The 27316-nt window shown below is 44.7% G+C and overlaps 1 protein-coding gene across 4 annotated transcripts in view; it reads left to right on the top strand.

The window, feature by feature from the left end:
• Positions 1 to 27316, top strand: part of GFRA1 (GDNF family receptor alpha 1) — a 235843-nt gene that overhangs the window by 67209 nt on the left and 141318 nt on the right. For 3 of the 4 annotated variants that reach the window (XM_027960172.3, XM_042238457.2, XM_042238459.2), the window contains exon 5: positions 283 to 297. The exons of the other annotated variant lie outside the window; for it this stretch is intronic. In XM_027960172.3, the coding sequence (XP_027815973.1) occupies positions 283 to 297 (15 nt within the window). The remainder of the gene's footprint in view (positions 1 to 282; positions 298 to 27316) is intronic. 4 annotated transcript variants of the gene reach the window in all.

Below are 27316 nucleotides of genomic sequence, written 5' to 3'. Positions count from 1 at the left end.
CAGTTTGTTTAATCTTTCCAATGCAAATGTATTTGTGGTTTAGGAATCTGTAAGCCACAGGGTTAGTAAGCATCGAGCCAGGATTTAAACCCACGCAGTTCCCTTCCAGAGCTCAAGCTTTTAACCACTGTCTCTGAGTAGAGGAAATATTGTACTAAGAGGGTTTAGTACAGTCAGTATATGTTAGCTATGATGCTCATCACTGTCATTTACAACATAATTACTAATTTTTTTCTCCTTTCTCTCTCCCTTTTTCCTCCTGTTTTTCCTTCTTCCTGGCAGATGTTTTCCAGCAAGGTAAGCTCATTGCCTCCTGCCTGCTTTTCTATTGCTTGTGCTCTTTTGGGAAAGAATATCACCTGCGTGCAGAGGGTTATGGGGCTTTCCATCCTTCTATGGACGTGCCACGGGGACTTTAGGACAGACGTACCGTGAGGAGGATGGTCTGGAGTGGCCTGAAGTGCCATCAGCCTTCCAGAACCTCTGCTGTCCAGCCTCTGCCCCTTCCTCTGGACCTTGCTTGGGGGTAGAATGAGGACTGGACAGTTGGGGCGGGGACATTGGGCACGGGTTCATGCCCAGGCACCTGTCCAAGGGCAGGGCTGCTGTGGGCTTGTGAGACAGGTGGGGAGCAGATGTCTCTGGAGGGGATCGGGTGGAGGCCCCTGTTTCTCAGAGCTCCTGCATCCAGGCCAGCTTCTGCTTGGTCAGGTCTCCACACGCCACCTCCACCTGGGAGCTTCTCTGTCAAGCAAAGGTGTGGGCAAGACCATGGCTGGCTGGCCACTTTGTGCCCTTCAGCCCAGAGGGACCTCACAATCCCTCCAGTTGGGCCAGTGATTGAGAGAAACCCGGCAAGGGTGTGCAGTGTCTTACATAGTTTTCCAGTCAAGTTTATATGTTCAGGGGAGCTGGAGAGGGAAAGCGTAGACTGTGTCTAAGCTATGTGTCCTTCTGGCTCATGTTTAAGTCCCCACTCAGGATGCACAGCTTCTGCACTCTGGGAGACTCTCGGGCATGGCCTTATCGAACCCACTAGATACACCGTCAGGGCAACTGCCTCTTTCCATTTTTCATCACCATCTGAAACTACTGGGAGAAAGTGGATAGACCAGATTGTTTATATATTCAAGGTGGGAAGCGTGTGTATCCCATGGCTGCCACCTCATTCTCGAATCCCAGGCTGCCTTAGGATAAAAGAGACTGGAGTTAAAAAAAAAAAAAAAAATCCAGGCATCACATAGGTAGCTTCCAGATAATTTTATGGGCTGGATATTTTCTCAACGATTATTTTACCCCAAACATGCAGCATGTGATGGAGAAGGTCTGTCTGCTTTCTCTGATCGAAACGCAGTTGTAGGCAACAACGAAGGGACTTGTGTTGTCTTCTAAGAGTGTGGAGTCACAGACCTACTTTTATAAATAATTCATAAATCTAAACCAGCCAGAAGTAATAAGTTCCATTTGGCTGGAGACGAAGCGATGGGCAAAATTGAGAAGGTGCCACGACTGTGGATGTAAAGCATGTGCCGTCAGGGTCCTGGCTACAGTGCGTTTTCTTCCTTGACACATTGAGGGTTCGATGACCTGCTATGGGAGGCAGTTTTGTTTTTTGTTTTTTTTTTTTCTATAAACTAGAGAGCCAAGCTCTCCCCAATGCCGAACTACGTGTCTTCTTTTGAGACATAAAATGTGCGAGTTTGGAAAAGTCTTGTTGGAGCCGGCATGCCGAGGCCCCTGGAGAATGGAGAGAGAAAAGGTTGGTGTCAGATCTGGCTTTTCTACCTACAACCATGAGCATTCAGTTATTGTAGTCAGTATAAAAAATGGCTTATCAGACTGCTCATGTCAAGTTTGCCTCCTTTTTAATCAGTCATGCCATTCCATTGATGGGATTTGACTGTCGGTAACAATGATATGCAGAGCAAAACTTATAATCACCTGTAAATCATGGACTATCGAGACTTAATAACATCTTCCAGAGACAGAAGCTGCTAGCTATCCCTGGCCCTGTGAGATAGTACTAGGATTACAGATGGGGAGAACTGAACTTGCTTTTGTGAATTATTTACATGGCTCTGGCCTTTGTAGGACTGTTTCATACAGAGGGACATTCTCTGAAATGATGGCCGAGAACTCACCAGCTGGTACCCCTCCTTACCTCTGCTTCTGGCCATTCTGCCTGTGAAATGAATGCTCAGTAAAATGTGACAGTAAAAATGTGTCAGTGACAGTAACCTCAGAAAAAGACAAAGCTTCTCTGTCTTGCAGACAATGTCTGAAACGTGACTGCACAGCATCTTCTTGGGGCTGGTGGGGGGGATGGGTGCGCAGAAACTTTGCTACCAGAATTGTGCCATTAACTTGAAACACAGGGGCCATGAAGTGTGCTAGAAATAAACAGCAGAAAACTATGTGATTTCAGGTGAACAGAAGCCACAGGGCCGTTTCTGCCGCCCATCAAGGCAACTGTGAGTGGCTCTGGGCTGACCATGCCATGGGCATCAGGCCCGGCTTGCTTTGGTTTACCCAGGGACTGAAGGCCAGCTGGGTTGGGGAGTGCTGGTTTGCAAAAATGTACTCTTGGCCATGAGCAAGTAAGGTCTCTTTGCCCAGAGGAATCCTTGCAGGTTGGGGCTGCCGTACGCCAAGGCTGGCAGAAGAGGGAAACAGGCTTGCAAGTTGACAACATCAGATGTTCTCAGAGGAAACCGAAGTTTTTCCTCTGGATAGCATTATCTTTTCTTTCACTACAGATCAATCTTGTTATAGCAGATGACAGCGCAGCAGCTACTGCGGGTCTTTCTCTGCTGGTACCGTGGTGTGTGCACCTGGGAGCTGATTTCTACCCTCAGAGCCGTTTCTGAGTTTGTCTCGGTTCTTTCATCTGTAAATGCCACTTGCTGTGACAGACTACAGGGCCCGAGGACAGTCAGGGACCAGTGGGTCCGCAGCTGGGCCTTCCGTGTGTAGGAGTTCTGGGGACCATGGGGCCACATTTTCAAGGAGCCTTAATTGACCCACATTATCTGGCATCCACAGAGCTCATGAGCCACTGGATGGCTCTCAGGAATTCTGAAGAGCCACAGAATTGCTCTTCACAACATCAAATGCAATTGAAAAATGCTGTACATGCGCATGTGTCTAGAATCTTGAGTTTTAGGGCACTTTTATACTGATCGTTTAATAATGAAGTCAAGACTACATGCACACACACACACCGCACAGCTCATTTGAAGTTACTGAAGCACCTTTGAATGCTCATCCATGGGCTCAACCTTGATTCTGAAATTGAACGGAAACTGAGTGGCTTGGAAATGAGAACACCACCACTCAGCTGGGCGTTTGAAAGTGTCAGCAGGCACCATATAAACATTTCACCATTGAGTTAATTCTCTGCTCAGTGAACTGAAGACTCTGTGCCCGAAGAGGTGTAGCCTTCCCTCCTCCTCAGTTCTCACCTGGAGCTGGGATCTTGCTATTAGAGAGGGTTTTCTTCCAGCTGAAGTAATTTTTGATACCTTTCAAACATAGTGCACTTGTTTATTTTGTAACCCGTAACTGTGTGTGAGGTACTTTCTATGAAGATAAAGGAGTGACTGGAACGGCGAAGTCCCCTGTTCTCATGGAACTCATGGTCGAGCTTGGGGAACATTTGGTGCCAGGCATGCAAATTAATAAACAAGATAAATTTCAAGAGGGATACAAGAAGTGAGGGCTTCCCTAGTAGCTCAGCTGGTAAAGAATCTGCTTGCAACACAGGAGACCCCATTTTGATTTCTGGGTTGGGAAGATCCCCTGGAGAAGGGATAGGCTACCCACTCCAGTATTCTTGGGCTTGCCCTGATGGCTCACTTGGTAAAGAATCTGCCTGCAGTGCGGGAGATCTGGGTTCAATTTCTGGACTGGGAAGATCCCCTGGAGGAGGGCATGGCAACCTACTCCAGTATTCTTGGCTGGAGAATCCTCATGGATTCTCCATGGGCTGCAGTCCATGTGGTTGCAAAGAGTTGAACATGACTGAGCGATTACGCACAGCACAGCATAAGCAGTGAAGAATATATCATGGATGGTACACTAGGGGCTCAGAGGGCCAGGGATGTTACATGGGGGTGGCCAGAGAGTGACAAGGAAGACCAGCTATTGGAGGATCTGGGGCCCAGCAAGAAAACTTGCAAGGGAGGGGCCTGGTGGGCAGGAACGCCCTCATATTCCAGAATCAGAAGGAAGCTGGTGTGGAAGAGGAAGTTGTATGAAATGAGCAAGGAGAGGAGGGCAGGCATGGTCTAGGGATCAGAGGAAGGAAGTCCATGGTGGTAGTGGTGAGTTTTAAGTAGAAGAGTCACATGGTCTTAGTTACATTTAAAAGCACCACACTGACTGCTGTGAAAATGCGCAAGAACAGCATGTGAGAAGTTAAAACCAGGACCAAGGCTGAGTGCTGAGCAGGCTCGAGCTGGGCTGAGATGGGGCCCTGCCCTCAGGCCCTAGTCGCTCCCTTGAGGAAGTGTGGTGGGTAGTGGGAACTTCCCACCCAGCCAGCTCACCTCTACTGAGCACCATATTTTGTGCCTGTGTGGAGTCTTGTGCCATGACTTAAGGCTGGCAAATTATGCTCCCCAAAGACGCCAATAAAATATTCTTCTATGTGTCTTAAGATTGTAAAAAGCCACTTTGCTCCAGTGCATACATATGTTTTCATCATCTATATTACGTATACATTATTAATGTATGCGCTTCCCTGGTGGCTCAGATGGTAGGGAATCTGCCTGCAGTGCGGATTCCTGGGTTCAATCCCTGGGTTGGGAAGATCCCCTGGAGGAGGGCATGGCAATCTACTTTAGTATTCTTGCCTGGAGAATCCCCCTGGATAGAGGAACCTGGCAGGTTAAAGTCGATGAGGTTGCAAAGAGTCGAACACGACTGAGCAACTAAGCACAGCACATTAGTGTGTGTGTGTGTGTGTATGTATAAATATGCCTAGTAGACATCAGTTTTTCCCCCAGTAGGGCTGCTGCCTTTGTTGAGGAGGTTGGTCCAATAGCTTTGCCCAGCAGCCTCGGTTTTCCTATCTGTAAAATGAGAGAGTTGGGGAGATCCTTGACCCAACGTGGCTTCCTGCTGATGGCTCTGTTTTAAGAAGTTTTAAGGGAACTTGAGTTAATGAGTACAAAAATGTCCCATGCTGCAGATTTCGAGTATTGTCCAGAGAACATGGGTGAAAACAGAGGTTGAGAATGAGGTGGCTGAGAATTAAGGTGAAAAGAAACATGGTTGTAGAAGTGTAACCTACTCTCAAGGCTTTTTGGAAACATCAGTTCTTTCCTATGTGTGTTAATAATGGAATTCACACTGGATGGCATTGCTTTTACTAATCTGAAAAGAACAATAAATCATAGTTTGCTTTCTGGCAGCCCAGCCTAGCTCGTTAATTGTTGAGGTGGGTTTGTGATCACAGTGACCACTGCCATTTATAATGTGCTTGACTTAAGCTCTTTCGTATTTTTCAAATGTGTTGGTCTAACTGCTGGAGCTGGATCTTAGGTTTTTCCCAACCACTTCAGAAAACCCATCTATTATAAAACTCTGACCCTTTAGCCATGAATTATGGTCCCCCTGGTAACATTATACATTATGAAATATTGTTTTCTTTATGAATGTGGGATTTGGGTGAATAAATTAAATCTATTGTTACCACCTCCAGGGAAAAACTCCAAGTTGTCATATGATGCTAACAAGTAAATGAGAAAAATGCGTGAACATTCTTATGGTGGAAAGTGGCTGATTCCCTGGTCACACGTTTCTAAACTAATATTTATGGTGTATATATATAGCATCCCCCTTTCTGTTCAGAGTCAGTAGAATATTCCGAGTCATGTAGGAAATGCATTCATCTTTCCAGCACAAACTGAACATTATCATTTAATTTCATGTAGATTCACTTTGTGTGAGTGCCTTGTGTAGGAAAACGATAGGCATATTTAAATAGTCACATTCTCTGAGATGCTTTATGACATTCTGCCTGGGCTGTGCAAGGTGGTCTGTTTCCTGCCAGCTGGCCTCGAGTAATGCTTTTCCTTGTAGCAGATTCTGTGTCCTCACTCCAATCCTGAAGTATGCTTTTCAGGTGAGGTCTCAGAGTCTCTCTCCCCAGTTAGTAGAGTTTCACAATCGCCAGATCAATGAAAGGGGGTAAGTTTTATTGTTGAGATGGTTGCTAATAACAAGAGGAATTTTTCTTTTCTAAATTTTATTTTATTGGGATGATAATAATGATGATGACGGTACCACCAATGTTTGTCCACGTCCTGTATTCTAGGCATTGGGACAGTTGCTTTGTACACATTTTCCCGTTGAATCGGTCCCCGTATTTTCTGAAGTAGGTTTTATAACCAGCAATCCCACTTTACAGGGGAGAAAACTGAGCACAGAGTAGAATCCATCTAGTGATGTTTATATAAGTCATGAGTAGTAGAGCCAGGATTTTATTTTATTTTATTTTATATTTTGTGGGTTCGAATCCCACCAGAGTCAATTTTATTTTTTTCCTTTCCTCTTTTTCCGACTTTTTCTTAAAGTCTCCCACCCTTCTCCTCCTATGCTATCTCAGTGTTTTCCAGCTGGTTTCAGTTCTAACCTCAGCCTCTGCTCTGCCCTCTTCTTTACTTATCTGTCTGCCCCAGGGGGCTTGGGCCGAGGAGAGCAGGAATGGGAGTGGGAGACAGAAGGGGAGGGAAAGTGGGTGTGAACGCTGAGATAAAGGCAGGGCCCTGGCTCCAGGAAGGAGAAGGCGATGGCACCCCACTCCAGTCCTCCTGCCTGGAAAATCCCATGGACGGAGGAGCCTGGTGGGCTGCAGTCCATGGGGTCGCAAAGAGTCGGACACAACTGAACAACTTCACTTTCACTTTTCACTTTCATGCATTGGAGAAGGAAATGGCAACTCACTCCGGTGTTCTTGCCTGGAGAATCCCAGGGACGGAGGAGCCTGGTGGGCTGCCGTCTATGGGGTCACACAGAGTTGGACACGACTGAAGCGACTTAGCAGTAGCAGCTGGCTCCGAGACACATGGAGACTTAATAACCACTTTATACTATGTATTAGGGACTCAGGAAAGGACTGGGGCTGGATTGGGGGCAGAGGGTACAATCCTAGACACAAGGGGATGGGCGCAGGGAGAAGGGACAGGGACCAGGCCAATACATATTTATTTATTTTGGTTGAAAGACCATATTCTACAGTAAAGTTTTAGGTTTTCTGAAAAATTGTGAAGCTAGAGAGTCGCCATATACCCTGCACCCCATTTCCCCTATTACTAACTTCTTACATTAACATGGTTCGTTTGTTACAACTAATGACCCAATATTGATCCATTATTATTAGCTAAACTCCATGGCTTATTCAGATTCCCTTGCATGAGTACATGTGTGCTGATCATTCGCTCAGTTCTGTCTGATTCTTTGCAACCCCATAGACTGTAGCCTTCCAGGCTCCTCTTTACATGTCATTTTTTCAGGCAAGAATACTGGAGTGGGTTGCATTTCCCCCTCCAGGGGATCTTACCAACCCAGGGGTTGAACCTGCGTCTCCTTCGTCTCCTGCAGTGGCAGGCGGATTCTTTACCACTGCGCCACCTGGGAAGCCCATTCCTATTCCCTTAGTTTGTACCTAATGTTCCATTTCTTTTCGGGGATCCTATCCAGGACATCACGTCACTTTTAGTATCCGTGTCTTAGGCTCCTCTTGGCTGTGACAGTTTCTAAGGCTTACCTTGTTTTTGATGACCTTGACAGTGTTGGGGAATCCTGGTGCTTTGGGAAGTCTCTGTTGTAGATGTCCCTCTCTGGGAATTTGAATCCTGTTTTTCTCATGATTAGACTGAGGGTATGGGTTTTGGGGAAGATCACAGAGGTAAAGCTCCATTTGCCTGACTTCATATCAAAGGCATTTCCTGTCAACATGATCTATGACTCTTGATGTTGATCTTGAACACCTGGCTGAAGTCGCGTTTGTCAAGTTTTTCCACTGCAAAATTACTTTCTGACTCCTTTCCACACTGTACTCTTTGGAAGGAAATCTACGCATAGCCTACTCTTAGGGAAAGTGCGGAGCTGTGTTCCATCTTATTATACAGAGGCTAGCTGCTCAAGTTATTTTTCTACAAGGGAGATTTGGTTCCTATGCTTCATGTATTACTTTATACAATCATATATTTAGATCAGTATGGACTTAGGATTATTTATTCTATCTTGTTGTTGTCATTTAGTCCCTAAGTTGTGCCTGACTCTTTGCAAGTCCGTGGGCTGTAGCCTGCCAGACTCCTCTGTCCATGGGGTTTCCCAGGCAAAAATACCAGATTGAGTTGCCATTTCCTTCTCCAGGGGATCTTCTTGACCCAGGGATCCAACTCACAACTCCTGCTCTGGCGAAGGATTCTTTATCCTATGTGATAGTTGCTCAGTTGTGTCCAATTCTTTGTGACCCCATGGACTGTAGCTTGCCAGGCTCTTCTCCTCATAGAATTTTACTCTATATCTTGGATTTCAATGTAATGGCATATTTAATTTATTTTCTTGGCTTGTCCACTGGAAGCTCGCTCAGTGGACTCCTTGTGTCCCTTTGACATACTACTGTCAATTATTTTTTGAGGCCTTCTGCAATACTTTCTGATACTGTAAGATGCTCCATGCTCATCTTGTGTATTTCCCATCCCTGTCCTTGAGTCAGCCATTTCCTAAAGGAGCCCTGCTTCCTTTTATTGGAGAATGATGTTAGAAACCAAGATCTGGGTGCTGGGTACGCTTATTGTTATTGGAGTATCATTTCTTCTGGCCCTCTCGGTTGACAGAGCAAAAAATGCATCTATGTGTATTCTAACCCATGTATATATGCCTGTCTGTTTCTATATACAACCAGTTGTATCTATATTTAGTGTGAGTTCTTACTGGTGTGTCTGCTGCTGCTAAGTCACTTCAGTCATGTCCGACTCTGTGTGACCCCATAGATGGCAGCCCACCAGGCTCCCCCGTCCCTGGGATTCTCTAGGCAAGAACACGAGTGGGTTGCCATTTCCTTCTCCAGTGCTTGAAAGTGAAAAGTGAAAGTGAAGTTGCTCAGTTGTGTCCGACTCTTAGCGACCCCATGGACTGCAGCCCACCAGGCTCCTCCATCCATGGGATATCCCAGGCAAGAATACTGGAGTGGGGTGCCATTGCCTTCTCCACTGGTGTGTCTAGCTCTCTTTATTACCACATGGATCATTCTAGGCTTCTCCCCTTGCTTATCTGCACATTCCCACTCCCAAGGTGAGACACTTAAGCCAGGGTTTTCAACTCAGGAAGTCTGACTTAGGCTTTACAACACTGTCCTGATTCCCACTGAAGGACTTTCTTCTACTCCTGGTGAAACGCAGTCACAGGTCCTTGACCTTTCCTAGGCTCAACAGGACCACCCAGATGCAGAGGGGTGAGTTTATTAGATACCTATCTATGTCAGTTCCAGCTGTTGTAACAAAATGCCATAAACAGGGAGTGGGGTGGGGTGTCGAATAGCAAGTGTTTATTTCTCATGGTTCTGGAGCCTGAAAGTATGAGATCAAGTTGCTGGTAGATTCCATGTCTGCTGTGGGCTGGTTTCCTGATCTGGAAAAAGTCGTCTTTTCTCTGTGTCCCCAGGAAGCAGAAGGGAATGAGCTCTCTGGTCCATGCTGATGTCTCCAATGTGTGTGTGTGTGTGAGAAGCAATCTTCTCACTGCACTTTCACAGTCTCTTCTAATGTCTTTATTAGGACCATGCTTACAATCCGTGCAATGACATTTTATCTTGAAATGGTTGTGAGTTCAGCTGCCCTCCCAGTTCCTCTCCTAGATATGTCCCTGCTCCTGCTCACTTTGTAAAACTCAGGATACCTCTCTGCTGGGTTACCCTGACTCGCTCATCCCAACAGGTGGGGAATTCTGCCTTCTACTCTGCGGAGTTTCCTATTACCCTCTCCTGCCTCCATCAGCACTTCTCTCAACTCATGTTGTTGTAATGATCTGTTTGAGTAAGTCTTCCCACCCCAGATCAAGCCCCTGGACAGAAGGAACTGTTCTTTTAATTTGAATTCCCAGCACCAAGTGCAGTGCTTAGCACATAGCGGGTGCTCAGTAGATGTTTGATGAATAACAGTGGACTAAAACGACAAAGCTCAGAGGAAACACATTCTGTGTGTATGGTTTATGTGTGTGCACGTGCGTGACCGTGCACACATATGTACACACACTTCCTTTTATGTTCGACAGTTTAGGTGCTTAGCAAGGTTGAAGCAGATGCTGTCACTGTATAAGTTGGACATTGACAGCAAAGCCAAATCCTTTCTTATCCATGAGTCCAAAAGTCTTTTTGCCATTCTGTTTCCTTCACCACTGGTGTTTTTTTTTTGTTTGTTTGTTTTTTTTTTTAGGGGACAGGTTTTGGACCCAGAATGAATCAGCAGATATTACCTGCTGTGGTCTATGTGGGTATGAGCAGGAGCATGAGATATATAGCAGACACATTTCTACCTTCCAAGAGTTGACAATTTTATTGGAAACACAAAGCCAGTCTGTTTAGGGGCCAATGGGCACTACCCTTTCTCAGTGCTGGAGGAAGTCATAGAGGGTAGGGGTTCTTCTGCTGAAAGAGTGGGGCTGGAGATAGTTTAAAGAAGGCGGAAGACCTGAGTGGACAGGACCAGGGCAGACCTGTAGGTGGGCAGATGGAAGACAATCTGAATGGAGGTGGAGGCAAAGACAAGTTTGGTGTTATGCTTATGGGATGTTGAAAGTGCAGTACACTCACCAGGCTCTAGGTTAGGACTGGGTGGGACCAGTGACGGAGGCTTCACAGACTGTCAAGGGCCAAAACCCTCTCTGCTTTCTTGTGCCCCCAAATCTACCAGTGTGATTGAAAAGATTTTGTCTACCAAGTGCATAGTATTGTTGTTGAGTTATTGCACTTTTCTTATTCATTTTATTATGCCTTTTGCTGTTTAAGGTTGACCAATCGGTGTTTCTAATCTTTACAGTGAATTAGTTATGCCCTTGAGTTGATGGAATTCTAATCCAGAAAAAAGCTAGCTTGATATTTTAGATAGCTTGAACAATAGTTTTCTTGGTTATTTTTAAATCTAGGCAGCAAAATTTAGATTTGTTCTAGGAACCACAAGAAAGCCAGTGTAGCTTTTTGAGCAGAGAAATAGCGTGTACTGTGCACACGATGAAAGTGCTATGGTGTTGGGTAACAGAGGATAAAGATGGGCTCTGCTTACTTATGTACAATGTGCCACACACATACTTTAACGCCTTTCTTCCCCAGAATGACCCTAAGAGTTTCACATACTCATTTATCTTCATTTTTTATCCCCATTTTTCATATGCTGAAATAGATTCAGAAAGCTCACGTAGCTTTACTTTGCAGAGGGTCTCCCATCTAGTAAAGAACAGGGCCTGAATTCAGAACCAGGCAATTGGACTTAGTTCAAGTTCTTACCACCATATCACAAAGTCATTTTGGAGGGACTAGATTAATGGTTAATGTAGGTGTTAGCTATATGGGTGTTCATTGCAAATTATCTCACCTTTGCTATATGTTTGAAGACTTCATAATAAAATATGGAGAAAACAAAGAAACCTTAGTTGGGTTCTTCATAGGAATAGAGATCACATGGCCTCCACAGTCATGGATAAAGAGAGGTCAGTCAGAAGTTGGGCCTCCCTAGAGGAGTGGGCCGGTCGTGCGGTCCAGCTGTGGGGTTCCAGGTGAGGTGGGGACCCAGGTGAGAGACAGGTGGAGAGCAGGCTGAGTGCTCTGCTAGTTTCCTGGGTGCTCTTGTGATGAATAACCAAGAACTTGAGGGCTTAAAACAACAGAAATTTATTCTCTCACAGTTTTAGAAGTCAAGGGTCTGAAGTCAAGATGTTGGCAGGACCCTGCTCTCTCTGAAGGTTCTAGGGGAGGGTCCTTCCCTGCCTCTTAACCAGCCTGTGGAGGCTCCCAGAAACTCTTGGTTTTCCTAAGCTTGTAGCTGCATCTTTCCAATCTCTTCCTTCACCATCACACAGACTCTTCTCATCTTATAAGTACACCGGTCACTGGATTTAGGGGCCACTCTAATCCAATGTGAGCACGTCATAACTTGATGACATCTGCAGAGACCTTATTTCCAAGCAAGATCACATATTGAGGTTCAGGGTGGGCATGAACTTTTGGGTTGGGGACACTAGTCAACCATGATAAGTGAACAGCCAATTTGGGAGGTCCAGTATAGGGAGAGGGGATTATGGGAGGACAAGGTGGCCGAAAAGAAAGTAAAGGGTTGAAAGATAGGGAGGAAACCCTGAGCAGAGTGGAGAAGGAAATTGAATTAAATTTGGTAAGAGAAAGAAACAAGGGCTCCAGAGAGAGGAAAACAAGGCAAGTAGGTTTTCGAGGAAAGGGCTGTGTCTCAACCATGGGCCTCTCTGTTTATTTATCTCCTGAATATCTTAAAGAATTAAAATGTAAATCTCGGAAATTAAATCCACGGGCACAATGTCAACAGAGAGGGCTTTTGCAGAACAGACAAAGCTGTTCTTTTTCCTTGTGAAACAGCCATGGTGGGAAACCACGTCTGTATGCATAAGATTTATTTGAGATGGATTAAGGTTCATGATGAGCGAATCTCTGAAGGATTGGAGGTGCAGTTCTCATAAGCCTGCAAAAGTTCAGCTCCTTATCTGAGGCTTATCCAAACCTGATGAAACCTTTTAGGCCAGCATGGAGGTTAGGGACCTCCAGCAGCTGAAAGTTAATATCCTGCGTCAGGAAACCACCTGCATTGTGAGGGGCGGCGGGGAGAGAGGCGTATAAATTAATGTGCTCTTGGAAGGGAGGCCCTCTGTGGGTTGGGGCTTCCTGAGCGTGGACCACCCACTCTCTTTGGTAGGGGGATTACAAGCTCAGTCCTTTGAGCCCTTTAGGGGAGGGAGGTAATACCTCCTGGTTCTTGAGATCTTTCACTGAGTTCAGTTCTCATGTCAAATTCAGTTCTCGGTCACCTCCTTAGGCATCCATTTGGATTCTTGGACCCCAGAACATTCTTCCTGTAGTAGGCTGCTCTTTGTTAGGCAATCACCTCTTCAGAGATGCCTTCCCTGGCCATCTTTGTTGAAGATATTTCCCTAGAAATATCACACGGTCCTCCATTGTCTCATCTATTTCCTTATAGCACTGTACAAGATGGGTATTGGGTTAAATAGTGTGCCCCAGGGAACTTCCCTGGTGGTCCAGCAATTAAGGCTTCACACTTCCAAGACAGGGGGTGTGGGTTCAATTCCTGGTTAGGGAACTAACTAAGATTCCACATGCCACAAAGGACGGCAAAATCTTTTTCTTAAAATTTAGGATATAAAGGGTACAATTAAATGGTTTAAAAATACTAGTGTGCCCCCCAAATTCATGATCCCTGAAACCTCACGATGTGACCTTATTTGGAAATAGTGTGAGTGAAAGATCTTGAGATGAAATCGTCCTGGATTTAGAGGGGGTCCTATATTCAATGACTAGCTATTCTTTTAAGAAGAAGAGAGGCCCCAGAGAACTACAGAGGGAAGGTCACATGAAGATGCAGGCAGCAATTGGAGTGATGCTGCCACAAGCCATGGACCACCTGGACCCACCAGAACCTGGAAGAGACAAAGGAGGATTCTCTCCTGGAAACTTTAGAGGGTATACAGCTCTACTGATGCCTTCATTTTAACCTTCTGTCCTCCAGAACTGCAAGAAAATACATTTTGTTACCTTCATTCACCAAGTTTGTGGTCATTTGTTGTAACAGTGCTAAGAAACTAACATAGCGCCTGATACTGTCTGAAATTATTTGTTCATTTTTTGTTTGCTTATGGTTTTCCTGTCTCTCCAGCTGGAATATAAACTACTCAGGTAGCAGGGCCTTGCTGTGTTGTTCATCCCTACATCCCAGTGTTTAGAATAGTGCTGAGTAGAGTGTAGGTGCTCAATAATATTGTCAAATTAATGAACCCTGTGAGATAAGCATTGTTGTCTTGATCTCTGGGTGATAAAACTGTCACCCAGAGAGGTTTATTCACTCACCCAAAGTCCCACATTTGGAAGAGTCGGGATTCAAACTCAGGCCTGCTGGTCCTCAGGTTGAGGTTTATTCTACTACATCACAACAGCTTTATTGAAATTAAAAGTATTATCCTTAGAATCTTTATGACTTATTTGAAATGCATCTCCCCCAAATAATATAGTTTTATACAATGGCAGCCCACTCCAGTACTCTTGCCTGGAAAATCCCATGGACAGAGGAGCCTGGTGGGCTGCAGTCCATGGGGTCTAAGAGTCAGACATGACTGAGCGACTTCACTTTCACTTTTCACTTTCATGCATTGGAGAAGGAAATGGTAACCCACTCCAGTGTTCTTGCCTGGAGAATCCCAGGGACGGGGGAGCCTGGTGGGCTGCCGTCTCTGGGGTCGCACAGAGTCGGACACGACTGACGCGACTTAGCAGCAGCAACAGCATACCTTACCAAGCCAGAGGTGGAACGTTCCCTGGGAGATTTGGGGTCTTAGCTTGTCCTGGAGCAGAAGGAAGTCCTCACAGGCACAGGGACAGGCAGCCTTCATGCACACTCCACCAGAGCCAAGGCTGGACTCCCCTGGAGCCTGACCTTCCATGAGGGAGCTGGATGCTGTTCACACCTGGGCCAGATGGGTATGCCTCTGTAGACAGACTGGGAAGGCACAGCACTCTGGTGGATTGTAATTCTGATGGTCACCCCTCCTCTCCTCTTCCCACAAAAAGAAAAAAGGAAACTTAGATTTGACTTTTTTTCCCCTGTTCACTCAAACACATCTCTGTCACCCAGTAGGGCCTGCTGTTTGTCTTAGAATTGATCATCCTATGGATTTGATTCCTGATGAATCTCTTGGTGCCTGATCTAAACTCTCACCTCTAGTTCTCAGGGTCAGCAGGCTCACGTCACTCGTCATTTGAGTTCCTGTGGGTCTGCTTGAGCCTGCATCTTTTCTAGCCCACCCTAGTGCCATTTACCTGCTTCTCTTTGTCTCTCTCTTTCTCTCACACATACACATGATTTTAACTTTTTTTTGGGAAGAATGTACATACTTTCATTTTTTTTTTATTAAAGGAAATATGCTTTGATGCACCAGCAGACCTCTAGCCTCTGTACTGTAGGACTATGTGACTTCATATTTAGTATCTACAAACAAATTTTCCAGTTTTTACAGCTTTGAACCAAAGGAAGTTACATTGTAGGACTTTTGTGTAAAGCTTGTTTTCCCCCTTATTACAACTTTCTCTCTCTCTTCTTTTGGTAAATAATAAAACATGATTCTTAAGAAAAAGTAGTATAGAATATAGGTTTTCTAATATCCTTTCCTAGTGCATGTCTGGTTATATGAGGATGACTGGATTTTGGAAACAAGTTCAAGGTCATTCAAAGTTCATATTGCTAACTGAAGTGGGCCAGTCATCAGTTGTGGTATTGCCAGTCTGGGTCTGAAATATAATGTAGTGTTAGGGTTAGCAGAATGGCTTTCCTGTCTCCTCCACTAGACTACAGGCTTCTTGTTGGTGGGATGCATCTTAGTCATCTTTTTATTTCTAGGCCTGCTACACAGTGGGTATTTAATGGGAGTTTGAATGAATGGATGGGTGGATGAATGACTAATAGCTTTATGGTGAGCCTTATTCTGAAAAATAACCTTGTGTAGAATTTGGAAAAATGATTATATGTGTGGCCACTCTAATGCTACATATTAGCTTTCTGTTCTGTTCAAGGAGGCCCCTGGCTGTATGGTCATGGTTTATATGTTTGAGTGGATAAGTTAGTCTCTCACTTATCCTGACTCTTTGCGACCCCATGGACTGCAGCCCACCAGGCTCCTCTGTCCATGAGATTTTCCAGGCAAGGATACTGGAGTGGGTTGCCATTTCCTTAAATCCCTGTCTTATGTTTTCTTTTGGGTAGGGGATGACGAAGTATAAAAGGATAGCTTTATTGCTTTGCCAGACAAAGGGAGGCACACCAGGCTTCTGCCTCAAAAACTATGTGTCTCAACCCCAGAGAACTTGATGAGGGTTTTTATAATGATGGATCAAAGGTACAGTTCTTATGTTTTCTTTTTTTTTTTTAATTTTATTAATTTTTTCTTATGTTTTCTTATAGTCACTAAAGTGTAATTGCTCTAAAATCTTAAAAATGTATAGAGTGAAAAGTAGAAAATTCGTGTCATAGTAAACTGGCATTGAAGCAGACTTGGGGACTTTTGGGGGGATCGTGCCTAACTACTGTGTTGTCAGGGAAGTTAGTTTCAATGCTTGAATTTTCTCATCTGTGAGATGAAGGAGTTAGACAACATCTGGAAGACTAACCCTGTGTAGTCTAGTATTCTATGAAATGATGACTTCCAGCCACTTCTGCTTTGATACTCTAAGCTGTTTACCTTGTCTCTCTCCCCAACCCCACCCCCAGTTTGAATCTTTCCTTCCTAACTAGCTTTTAGGCCTCTCCTCCATCATGGCATCCCCAGGGGCATGGTGAGCTGTGTATGTGTATTTCATCTCACTTTGAACTAAGTGTTAATCACCCTGAGACTGCCTTGGTTTTTTCAACAGCTCACCAGGACTGTATCTTTTCTGTGAACCGGCTTCTTGTTTGAAACAGTGGTATGCAGGTTTCCAAAAAGTCAATCTGAATTTTGGGGGTAGATTTTGAAGCCTTACTCAAAAGGTTTCTCTGTGTCTGGTGGGGATTCCCAGTGGGGAGCGGCCCAGCCGGCAGCACAACGCTCCGTCAGAAACTAATGCCTGTCTCTCTGTCCATTCATCCCCTATTCTTTTCGATTTTAAAGATAGTATGGCAGACAGAATATTGGCCCACCAAGGATCTGTGCCTCGAAATCCTTGAAACGTGCGAACTACGTTACGTTGCATAGAAAAAAGGACTTTGCAGACCTTTGCTTAGGGCACCCATGTATGCAGAGATGAAGGGTGCTCAAACATTATCAAATATGGTTTAGAAAAGCCTATAAGACTCTTCTGAAAAAAGAATACAAGATATATATGGAAAAGGTTGTTTGATGCATAGTTTGGGATAACTAGGAGAACCCTAAAGGAACCCTCTTCCTTAGTGAGGCTTAGGGTTCACTGAACAGAGTTTGCAAGTTTGAGTCTGAGCTGAATCACTGGAAACTAAGGAGGGAATCTGAGGGTCCCCACTGATGGTCCCGGGTACCCTCCCCTGAAACAGCACTTGGCCTGCCTCCTACAAGAACGCTGAGATACTGTTTAAAGGCTGTCAATTTGAAGGGCACCAAAGTAGGAGTCCATTTGGCAGGCTGTGACCCTCAGTCTGATAGTGAAAGTATAACAAAAAACATAGAACTGAGTCAGTAGGTCAACTTAAAGTAGGGAAGAAGTGCTCCCCAAAGGCACTAAGGAAGACTCAGCAGAGGATTTATATTTTCTGAACTTGGCTATGAAGGTATAACCAAAAAAGATAGAACAAAAGCAGTAAATTAAAATAGAGACACAGTTCTCTCAGAAGACACTAAGGAAGGCTCAGTGGGGGATGTGTTTTCTAAACTTGGCCCTGAAGGAAATGAAAATGTTATTTTAGTGTAGGGGGCTCATAAACTGTGGCCTGCTAGCTGGTTATTTTTATGAATAAAACTATATTGGAACACAGCCACACCCCCTCATTTGAATGTTGTTTATGGCCGCTTTCGCACTATAATGGTGGTTGAACGGTTTCCACAAAGCCTACGTGATCTACAGACTGAAAACATTTATTATTTGTGAACCCCTGCCCTCCTTTCCTCCGCAGCAGGTATTTGGTCAGCAGACAAAATGAATCAGCAGTTTCAGAGATGGTTCTCAGTCTGTTGAGGAGATTAACATGAAGATGTTGATGGACTGATGAAATGAGCTTCTCAGTGTCTCAGAAGGGCTCCTAAATGTTGGAGTATCTTAATTCAGTCATGTAGCAAAAAATTATTGATGCTCCTCTATGTGTGAATCAGTAGGCTAAGGGTTGGTCATAAAAAAGTTTCTGAGTGTTTTTGTTTTGGTTCTAATTGTTGAGCATTGGTAATCCATGGATATAGGGTAATTCTGTGTCAACCAGAATACTTCATTATTCAGAAAACTGGTCCTTGATCCAGCTAAACATTGTGCACTTAGTTAGATATCGACAAGAGCTATACTAGAAATTTTAATTAACCTTTCAAACTCCCTTTCGATTTCTTCAAGATAATTTAGAGAGCATAGAGAGTCTACTGGGTTCACCCAAAGTAAGAAGTAGTTTAAAGGTGACCCAGAAAGGTGAGCTGGGTCAGGAATGATTCATTGGAGATGGCTTTGTTTTCTTGACTTTCTGGTGGGAAAGAATTTGTGTGGTTATTTTTAGATTTTCTGTTCTCATTTATCAGTCAACTTTGGTAACATTGATTTACCTAACAGACCCAATTTTTAAATAGTGAAATAAGTCCACAGGAATATTTAGAAACTACTGTCTGCATATACAGCAGGTTGAGGGATGGCAAATTATTAGTAACTCGTTCACCATCCTAAGGCTTCTCATTTAAGAGTTTATAATGAACTTCCTTTTCATAGATTGTTGACTGGTTGACTTTGGTACAGGGCTGGCACAGGTAAATGGAGGGAGGGAGGGAGTGCTACCTGGAAGCAAGTTCAAATATAAGAGGGCCCCCACTGGACTTGGCTTTGAGACTGTCTGCACCCGCTTTGTCTGTCTTCTCAGGTAGCAGAATACAGAATTTTTCCAACAAAGACAGGATTTGTGTCTCTTAGGAGACCAGTCCTTCTCTGCTGGCTACATCAGAAAATACAAGACAGATGTGATTGATGGTGAGGGATTGATGACATTTCCATGAACTTGGGACTTAATGAAGCCGTTTATCTCTTATCCCCAACATAGGTTTTTTTCACCTCATCTCCCCAGAATGTATTTGGTTTTAATTTCCTTTGAATGGTAAAGAATAAGTTAATAGATTTTTAAGAACCAACTCAAAAAACCCCAGCGTCTTAAAAATCCTTTGTGTTTCCTGCCCCTCCCCAAACTTTCATAGCCCCTGGAGTGGGTGTGGAGGTGGCAGGAGTCTTTTGTACTTTCTAAACCTGCTGTTTGCAGAAGTGGCTGTTATGACTGCTGCAACATAATTGCTCTTAAAATGCCTCAATAATGAGAAAAAAAAAATCTATTTTTATTTCCTAATCTTGATGCTCCTTGGCTTCCATTTTTTCAGGCCGCTTTAGTAACTTCCGAAAATTAGCCTGACAAATATGGTTTCCCAGCTTGATCAGAGAGCAGCTTTTTGTCATGGGGGTTGGCTGTGTGAGTGGAGGGGAGCTGGGGAGAGATGAAGGTGGAGGGGGGTGCTGTGAGAAGGGCCGAGGGACTTGATTCCTAGGTGGCAGCTGTTTCTGCCTTCACTTGACCACTTAAAAACATAAAGGCAGAAAGTGTACCTTCTCACACTCCCCTGGGACTGCCTCTGTTTCTCTAGGCTTGGTTGAGAAACAAAGGAAGCATTTCAAATTCTCTGACTGTTCTTGTGCCCAGAACTGGTTGTTGGGACGGCCAGTTTGGATCTTGAGCACTGTAGAGGGCCCAGCCACCTTCATATAGAGTTTTCCGTGTTTTTATAAGCCCTGCTTCTAAGAGGATGTGCTGGGGCTGAGGCTAGATGGACCAGAGCTTATCAGCTTTGAGAGAGAGGTTTTCTCTTGGGATGCGGGTGCACTAGGCAGGTTCTTCTGATTCTCAGATTCTTCAGTTTGACTCTTTGTAGATTCAGCCTCCAGACAAAGCCAGCTCTGTATTTGCCTTGGACAGTTCACTTACCCCTCACTAGACCCTTGTGTTGATCTGACTTGGGATGCCCTGGAAGCAGGGACTCTCAGGGAAGACCATCTGCTAACTTCCCTGGTGGCTCAGCTGGTAAAGAACCCGCCTGCCAGTGCAGGAAACTCAAGAGACCTGAGTTGGATCCCTGGGTCACGAAGATCTTCTGGAAAGGGAAATGCAACCCGCTCCAGTATTCTTGCCTGGAAAGTTCTATGGACAGAGGAGCATGGCAAGCTACAGTTCATGGGGTCCCAAAGAGTCAGACTCAACTGAGCGCATATGCACAATCCACCGTCAAAGATGGTGGTGCTGGGGACAGGTAGTTGAATGGTGGTTCCTGGGCATAAGAACCCCTAATAGCTAGATGCAAGCAGACACCTACCTCGGCTCTTTTCCTAGATGAGAGGCCTCAAGGCACCCAGCCTGCAAACCCCAACTCCCAGTCTCTGGTCGGAATGCGCATGTATTTGTTTGCTTTAAGATAGGCATTCTTCGCCCACCAGACGAAGAATTGCTTGGGGGTGGGGTAGGGCATTCAAAACAAGTTCATTCTATCTCAGTACAGGCAAAAAGCCCCAAACCACTAAGTAATGAAATTATTCCTTTACTCATAGGGAGGAACAAAAAAAAGGATTCATCTGTGCTCTACACAGTTACCAGACAATTCCTACCCTCCCGTTGACTGCAAACTAACTTGGATTTGTTCATGTTATCCTGATCACTGAAATATCAGGCCTTCAGTTTTCTTTTAAATGCTTTAGCTCATTTCAAAATGTTTTTAGGTACAGTCCACCCCCCAACCCTGCCCCGAAATTGTAGAGGATCAATTCCAGGACCTCCCATGGATACCAAAATTTGAGGATGCTCAAGCCTCTTATCTCGGAGAAAGCAATGGCACCCCACTCTAGTACTCTTGCCTGGAAAATCCCATGGACGGAGGAGCCTGGTAGGCTGCAATCCGTGGGGTTGCTGAGAGTTGGACACGACTCAGTGACTTCACTTTCACTTTTCACTTTCATGCATTGGAGAAGGAAATGGCAACCCACTCCAGTGTTCTTGCCTGGAGAATCCCAGGGACGGCGGAGCCTGGTGGGCTGCCGTCTATGGGGTCGCACAGAGTCAGACACAACTGACGCGACTTAGCAGCAGCAGCAGCAGCAGCAGCAGCAAGCCTCTTATCTAAAATGACATAGAATTTGCATATAAGCTACATCTATCCTTCTATATATTTTAAATTATCTCTAGATTATTTATAATACCGAATACAGGGTAAGGCTTCCTTGGTGGCTCAGTTGTAAAGAATTTGCCTGCTGTTGCAGAAGACGCAGGTTCTATCCCTGGGTCAAGAAGATCCCTTGGAACAGGAAATGGCAACCCACTCCAGTATTCTTGCCTGGGAAATCCCATGGACAGAGGAGTCTGGTGGTCTACAGTCCATGGTGTCACAAACTGCTGGACAAGACTTGGCTACTCAACAACAATAATACTAGGTAAATAGTTGTAAGTACAATGGAAATGCTATATTTCACTTTTTGGAACTTTTCTGGAATTTTTTTTTTTTTTTCTGAATACTTTTGATCCATGACTGGTTGATTCCACAATGTGGAACTTGTGGCTCCAGAGGGCCAACTGTATTTGGAGGAGACAGCCTAGTAAAAACCTTGTCATGTTTCCCTGGCAATGTGTGAGTTGTCCCTTCTTGCAGGGTGAAAGGTGTCATTAAAATTAAGTCAAGTTGCAGGATGCTGTGTGGTTTAGAATGTCAGTTTTTCATGGTGTGGCTGCTGAAAAGTTTATTGCCTTGTGCCAAAAAATGTAATTCTGATTTCATTTTTGAAAGTTGAATTTAAAACTCAGAATACGCTTTCTTTATAATTATGCTTTTTATTTGGCAACATATGGTGAAAATTTATACGGCCTATCAATGTAAAAGAACAGAGCTGAGGCTCTAGGCTTTTATGGTGATTACATCTACCTGTATGGGGGCTTTATGTGCTTACAATTTGAATCATTTATAGATGCACACTCAACAGAGTTCTAGCATAACTAGTACTGTGAGTTTTTTTTGCTGACTAAATGATAGGCAAAGCAATTTTCAACAAATGTCTCCCAGTAGGCTGTCATCATAGAAGCCTTGTAATATTGTTTTTTAACCTTAGCACTGGCAGCTATCCAGAAATTATTGCATTGATACCAAACTGCCTTGCACCAGGCAGTTGCCCTTTTCTCCATGGGAACCTGTGAACACTCAAGTAGGTGCCTGCTCCCCCTCTCGAGTCCCCTTGTTTTTTATTTCAGAGAGATCTTTTACCTGTTCTTGTTCAGCTGTAGGTAGCCAGGCACATGGAAGTTTAAAAATATGGCAAAACAATTCTCTGGATTGTGTTATTATGCCTTTAATGCATTCAATTAACATTCAGGGCTTTGTCACCAAATAAATGACACACATCGGTGGCACAAAGGGAATGAAGGGAAAGGCTTTGTGGGTTTTTTTTTCCCCCCTTAGACAGAGTCAGATCAGACTTCCTTTTTTCTTCTCTCTCAGCTCTTTGCTTTTCACTTTCTTTCAGAACCTCTCATAAATGTAAATGGATTTTGGGAATTGGCAGATCCTGATTCTGTGTTTGGGGGAAGGATTTTGAGACTTCTTTGGAAGGACTGAATGAGACGTACGTTCTGCAGTTTCCCTGCATAGGCGGTGGAGCAGAGGGTGGGATCCAGGTGGCAGTCTTCAGGTCTCTGCAGGGAAGGAGCCCCCAGTGGGAGGAAATGATAGCTCCCCACCCTGACTTCCTGTCTGGGAGCCCTGGCTCCAGTGCACCTGACCTCCTGGGAGCTCACTGCTCTTGAACCTCAGTAAGTGGGGTGCGCTGCTCAGCTCTTCTGTCTAGGCTGAGAGTAGTACAGTCTGGGGATGATTTGGTTCTAGAAGTTTGATTTCAAACACCTGTGAAGTTTTGGGTACACCCACTGTGTGTCGTGGTGGGTGCTGGGAACCTCACAGAGAATAAATGATTCTTCTCTTATTCGATGGGAACCTGCCGTTGTGTTTGCATGCTCTATCAGCTCTGGGCCTGACTTCCGACTGCTCCCCTCAGCTGCATCCCAATTACAAAATGTGAGCCCTCCCCAGCTCTGGTTGGTTTCTCTGTCTGCCTTTGCCTGGGGGCTCTCATCAGGTTTGAAATGCCTCCCTGGGGGGCATTTATTTCCTTCTAGAAAGCCTATGCCCACCTTCACCTTCTTCAGGAAAAGAGTTCTTTAAAAAAACAAACAAAAAAAAAAACCAAAAAAACAAAAAAACCTCTAGTCTAGTGCATTTGCCTTGACCTTCTAAAATGATGAGTGCTATAAGTGGAGAAATAGATAACTATTATATATCCCTGGTTTTCAAAGAAAATTCTGTCTTTGGCTTGGAAAGAAAGCATTGTACTGGATAAGACTGGAACTGTAAACTGTAATAGAAAATCAGATTCAAAGCATTGAATATAATTGGGGAAGTCAATGGTTTTCAACCTACTTTCTTTATTTCTCTTGCCTAAGAGATGTTTCACTCAAGAAGTATCCATGAACGGCTGTATGAATGAATTTCAGAACCTGTTTATGTAATAATTCTGCTGCACTTGACACTTGAAGAGAATAAAACTTAAGATAGTTAATGTATCTAGCTGCAGATGTAAATGTTGCCCCAAAGGATAAAACAGGCTCGGGGTGTATCCGGAGTAGGGGTGGGAGTGTGTGGCGGACGGACAGAGGGACGATGCATTCTGAGACAGAGCGGAAGATGATTGTGTAGATGAACACAGCAGAGAGTTCAGTGGAGCTGAGGGGAGCGTTAGTCCTTCGGTAAACAAGATGTGTTGGTCAAGAATGGTCCTTGGAGGAAATGTTTCTTGAGCTAGGATTTGGAGGAACAGAGAAGTATTGTGTGCCAGTTGCCCCCTGAGACCCTCCACCTCAAGCACTTGCCCTCTTTGGGGGGAAGGACGTTTATTCCACCTTTAAATAAGGGAAGAGGCAGAACCACATCTCTGCCTGCAGGTGGATTCATTAACTGGCCCAGGGAGCATGCTGTGGTGCATTAAAAATGCCCAATTGCCAGCCCATCTCTCTTTTCCTTATAATTCTAGTAATATACGTGTTACTTGTTCAGTCATGTCCAATTCTGTGCGACCTCTTGGACTGTAGCCCGCCAGGCTCCTCTGTCCATGGGGATTCTCCAGGCAAGAATACTGGAGTGGGTGGCCATGCCCTCCTTCAGGGGATCTCCCCGACCCAGGGATCGAACCCAGGTCTCTCGCATTGCAGGTGGATTTTTTGCTGTCTGAGCCACCAGGGAAGCCGTATGTAATGCCTCTGAATTGTACACATATAAGTGGTTACAGTGGTCAGTTTCATGTTAGGTGTGCCTAACGTTTTAACCATTTCTGTGTGTACAATTCAGAGGTGTTAAACACACTCCCACTGCTGTGCAACCATCACCACTGGGCATCTCTAGCACTTTTTCACGTTCCCAGATTGAAACCCTGTACCCCTTATACAATAGCTCCTCTTTCTCCCCTACCCTCGCCCCTGAGAGCCTGCCTTCTGCTGTCTCCATGAATTTGACAATTCTAGATACCTCATATAAGAGAAGTCATACCACACTTGTCATTTTGTGCCTGGCTTACTTCATTGTTGTCTACTTCTTTGGAGACTGGTTTATCATAACCAAGAGTCTATGTAACATGTATCTGTTCTTCTCAACTTTGGCTCCTATGGGCATATTTTCATATGACTGGATCCCTCCCTCTGCAGATTTTGGCTTAAATGGTGTTGCCTCAAAAGGGGCCCCCCACCCCAACCATCCTAAGAGGTTCTATTTCCCCATCTTGGTCCCTGAATTCTCCTTGTTGCCCTGTGCTGTGTGCTAGGGCTTCCCAGGTGGTGCTAGAGGTAAAGAACCCACCCACAAATGCAGGAGACATAAGACATGTGGGTTTGATCCCTGGGTCCGGGAAGATCCCCTGAAGGAGGGCATGGCAACCCACTCCAGTATTCTTGCCTGGAGAATCTCATGGACAGAGAAGCCTGGTGGGCTACAGTCCATAGGGTTGCAGTGAGCATCCTATCTGTATTTTTTTAATTAATTAATTTATTTTAATTGGAGTCTAATTACTTTACAGTATTTTGGTGGTCTTTGCCATGATTGACATGAATCAGCCATGGGTATACACATGTGTCCCCCATCTTGAACCCCCCCTCCCACCTCTCTCCTTATCCATCCCTCTGGGTTGTCCCAGTGCACTGAAGAGCATCCTATCTTAAGATCTCTTCCCCCTTTGTGGCCCCTGTATTCTCCTTGTTGCTCTAATTTTTCCTGTCTGCCTGAATTATGTATAGGTTTATGGTTTCCTCCTCATTGTCTGATGGCTCCACCCGCTTACAAGATCTGAGAGGGCTGGGGCGTCTAGGCATCTAGATGTCTGTCTGGAGCATGACCTAGTGCTTACTTATCACATGATAAGTGCTCAGTAAACATTGTAGTGTAGGGTAGTGGACGGAGGGTGAAGGAAGGTGTCTGGCTCTAGCCTTGGCTGTGAACCCTCATGAGGTCATACATGTGGCTGTGTTTTGAGTGCTTCGGAGATAAATGCTAACTATTCTCATTAGAGTCTGCCCAACCTTCCCAGAGAGTTTCCAGCACAAGCACTTGATTTCAGGCTGCTCCTTTTCCTAGTGCAACGAGATTGAGAACTGCTTTGCTCTAGCCCTTCCATGGGTATGTACTCGGAGAAGGTAAACATATTTTAATACCCACCTAAATAAAACACAATTGAAAGCGAAAACATTTCTTCTACAGAAAAGTCAATCCCCACCTGCCTGTGCCTGATAAAATGATAAAATGCCTTATGGCTGAGCTGCTTCACTGGATTATTCAAGCCACTAACTCTTAGATTATTATGCTAATTAATATTAAAAATAAGATAGCAGTTTTCAGGCCTGGAGAATTTGAATATAACTCTTTGAAGAAGGCTAGGAAGTGTCAGAGGAGCCTCACTGAGCACCTAGTCCAACTGACTTACTGTGTGAAGGAGAAACTGCAGGAGGTGACTTCAGGGGACACCCAGAGTTCTCCAGAAATACTGGTTGAGTAAACACTGGAACAGGGTTCTGAGAAAACAATGTGTAAATACTAAATACTCACAGAATATTTGCATTCAGGAAGAGGTAAGTCTTTTTCTAGAATACTGGGTACTTTTTAAAACAAATATAAGTATTGCCCTCATTGTTTTTTACACCTCACTGTCTTGAAAACCTCATCTTCCACTGAAGTGCAATGCTTTACATAGCAGTTATCTGAAGGCACCTGTGAAAATCCTCAAGGTACCTGTACATTGAGTTCTCACGTTCAAGTTCCCAGGACTGTTACTGGTTCTTGAGGAGAGAGCAGAGATATGACCCTGTGTGAACAGGTCCTCTCTAGTTTTGGGGAGTAATAGCTTGAAGGGACATTAGCTTGAGCCTGGCTGGTGAGTGGAAAAAGTGCTTGATGTTTGCTTAAAGCTCACATGGTCTTGAGACATGAACTGCGGTTAATATTGTTCTGTTTCTTTGAGGGAAGAAATCATATTCCTTATAAATACCATACTTTCATTTGCTGGGAAAATCTCATTTCTTTTATGTTCTGTTCACCTGAAATGCAAATAGGAGTTTGCTTGCGATTAATTAAGCGGATGATAGATGGCACTTAAAATGAACATTCAGCATTTTCCCCTGTCTGTATACAGAGTACAGAGATAATTGGATGGGAAACAATATGGCATTTAAGTGTAAGTTTTTTTAAAAGAGCCTTTCCCTTTGACTTACACAGATACAGAGTCAGGCCTTTCAGAACTGTGTAGTGTCACTGGCATGTGTAAACCAATCAGCTGGGCCACATGCCCTCATTCTGTAAGTGTCCCGCTCACTTGGCTGTTGGCAAGACCTTGCTTAGTGGCGCATCGGTAATTAGGAGCTGCCACCACCTCTGCGGGAAGTAATGTGGCTCTTTTTCCTCTTGTCATTTGGCTCCTCGGAGGAGGTATGGGGGAGTCACGTTTCATCACTGGTAAAATGCAAATCTGTTTGGAAATGATGAGGTGGTCCGGAACTGTTTTAACTGCATTTGAACCCTCGGCAGTGTCGCGCTTTCCTGGGGACTGTCTCTGGGCCGGCGCTGCTGCCACTCCAGTTAGCACTGGAGGCTTTCTTGCGATCCTGTGGCTGGGGGCCTGATCAAACCAGAGAATGGGTGCTGCTGGCTGACCCAGTGTCCTAAGGCCCTGAGAAGAAATTCCCTGTGGTCCTTTCTCCATCACACCCTCCGCCCCACAAAAAAGAATAAAGTAAAATACATTTAAAAGGCTCAGAACGGA

The sequence above is a fragment of the Ovis aries genome, chromosome 22 (genome assembly GCF_016772045.2).
Source record: "Ovis aries strain OAR_USU_Benz2616 breed Rambouillet chromosome 22, ARS-UI_Ramb_v3.0, whole genome shotgun sequence".
Lineage (NCBI taxonomy): Eukaryota > Metazoa > Chordata > Mammalia > Artiodactyla > Bovidae > Ovis > Ovis aries.
The sequence above is the reverse complement of the archived record's forward strand: the minus strand, read 5'-3'. Positions and strand labels throughout refer to the sequence as shown.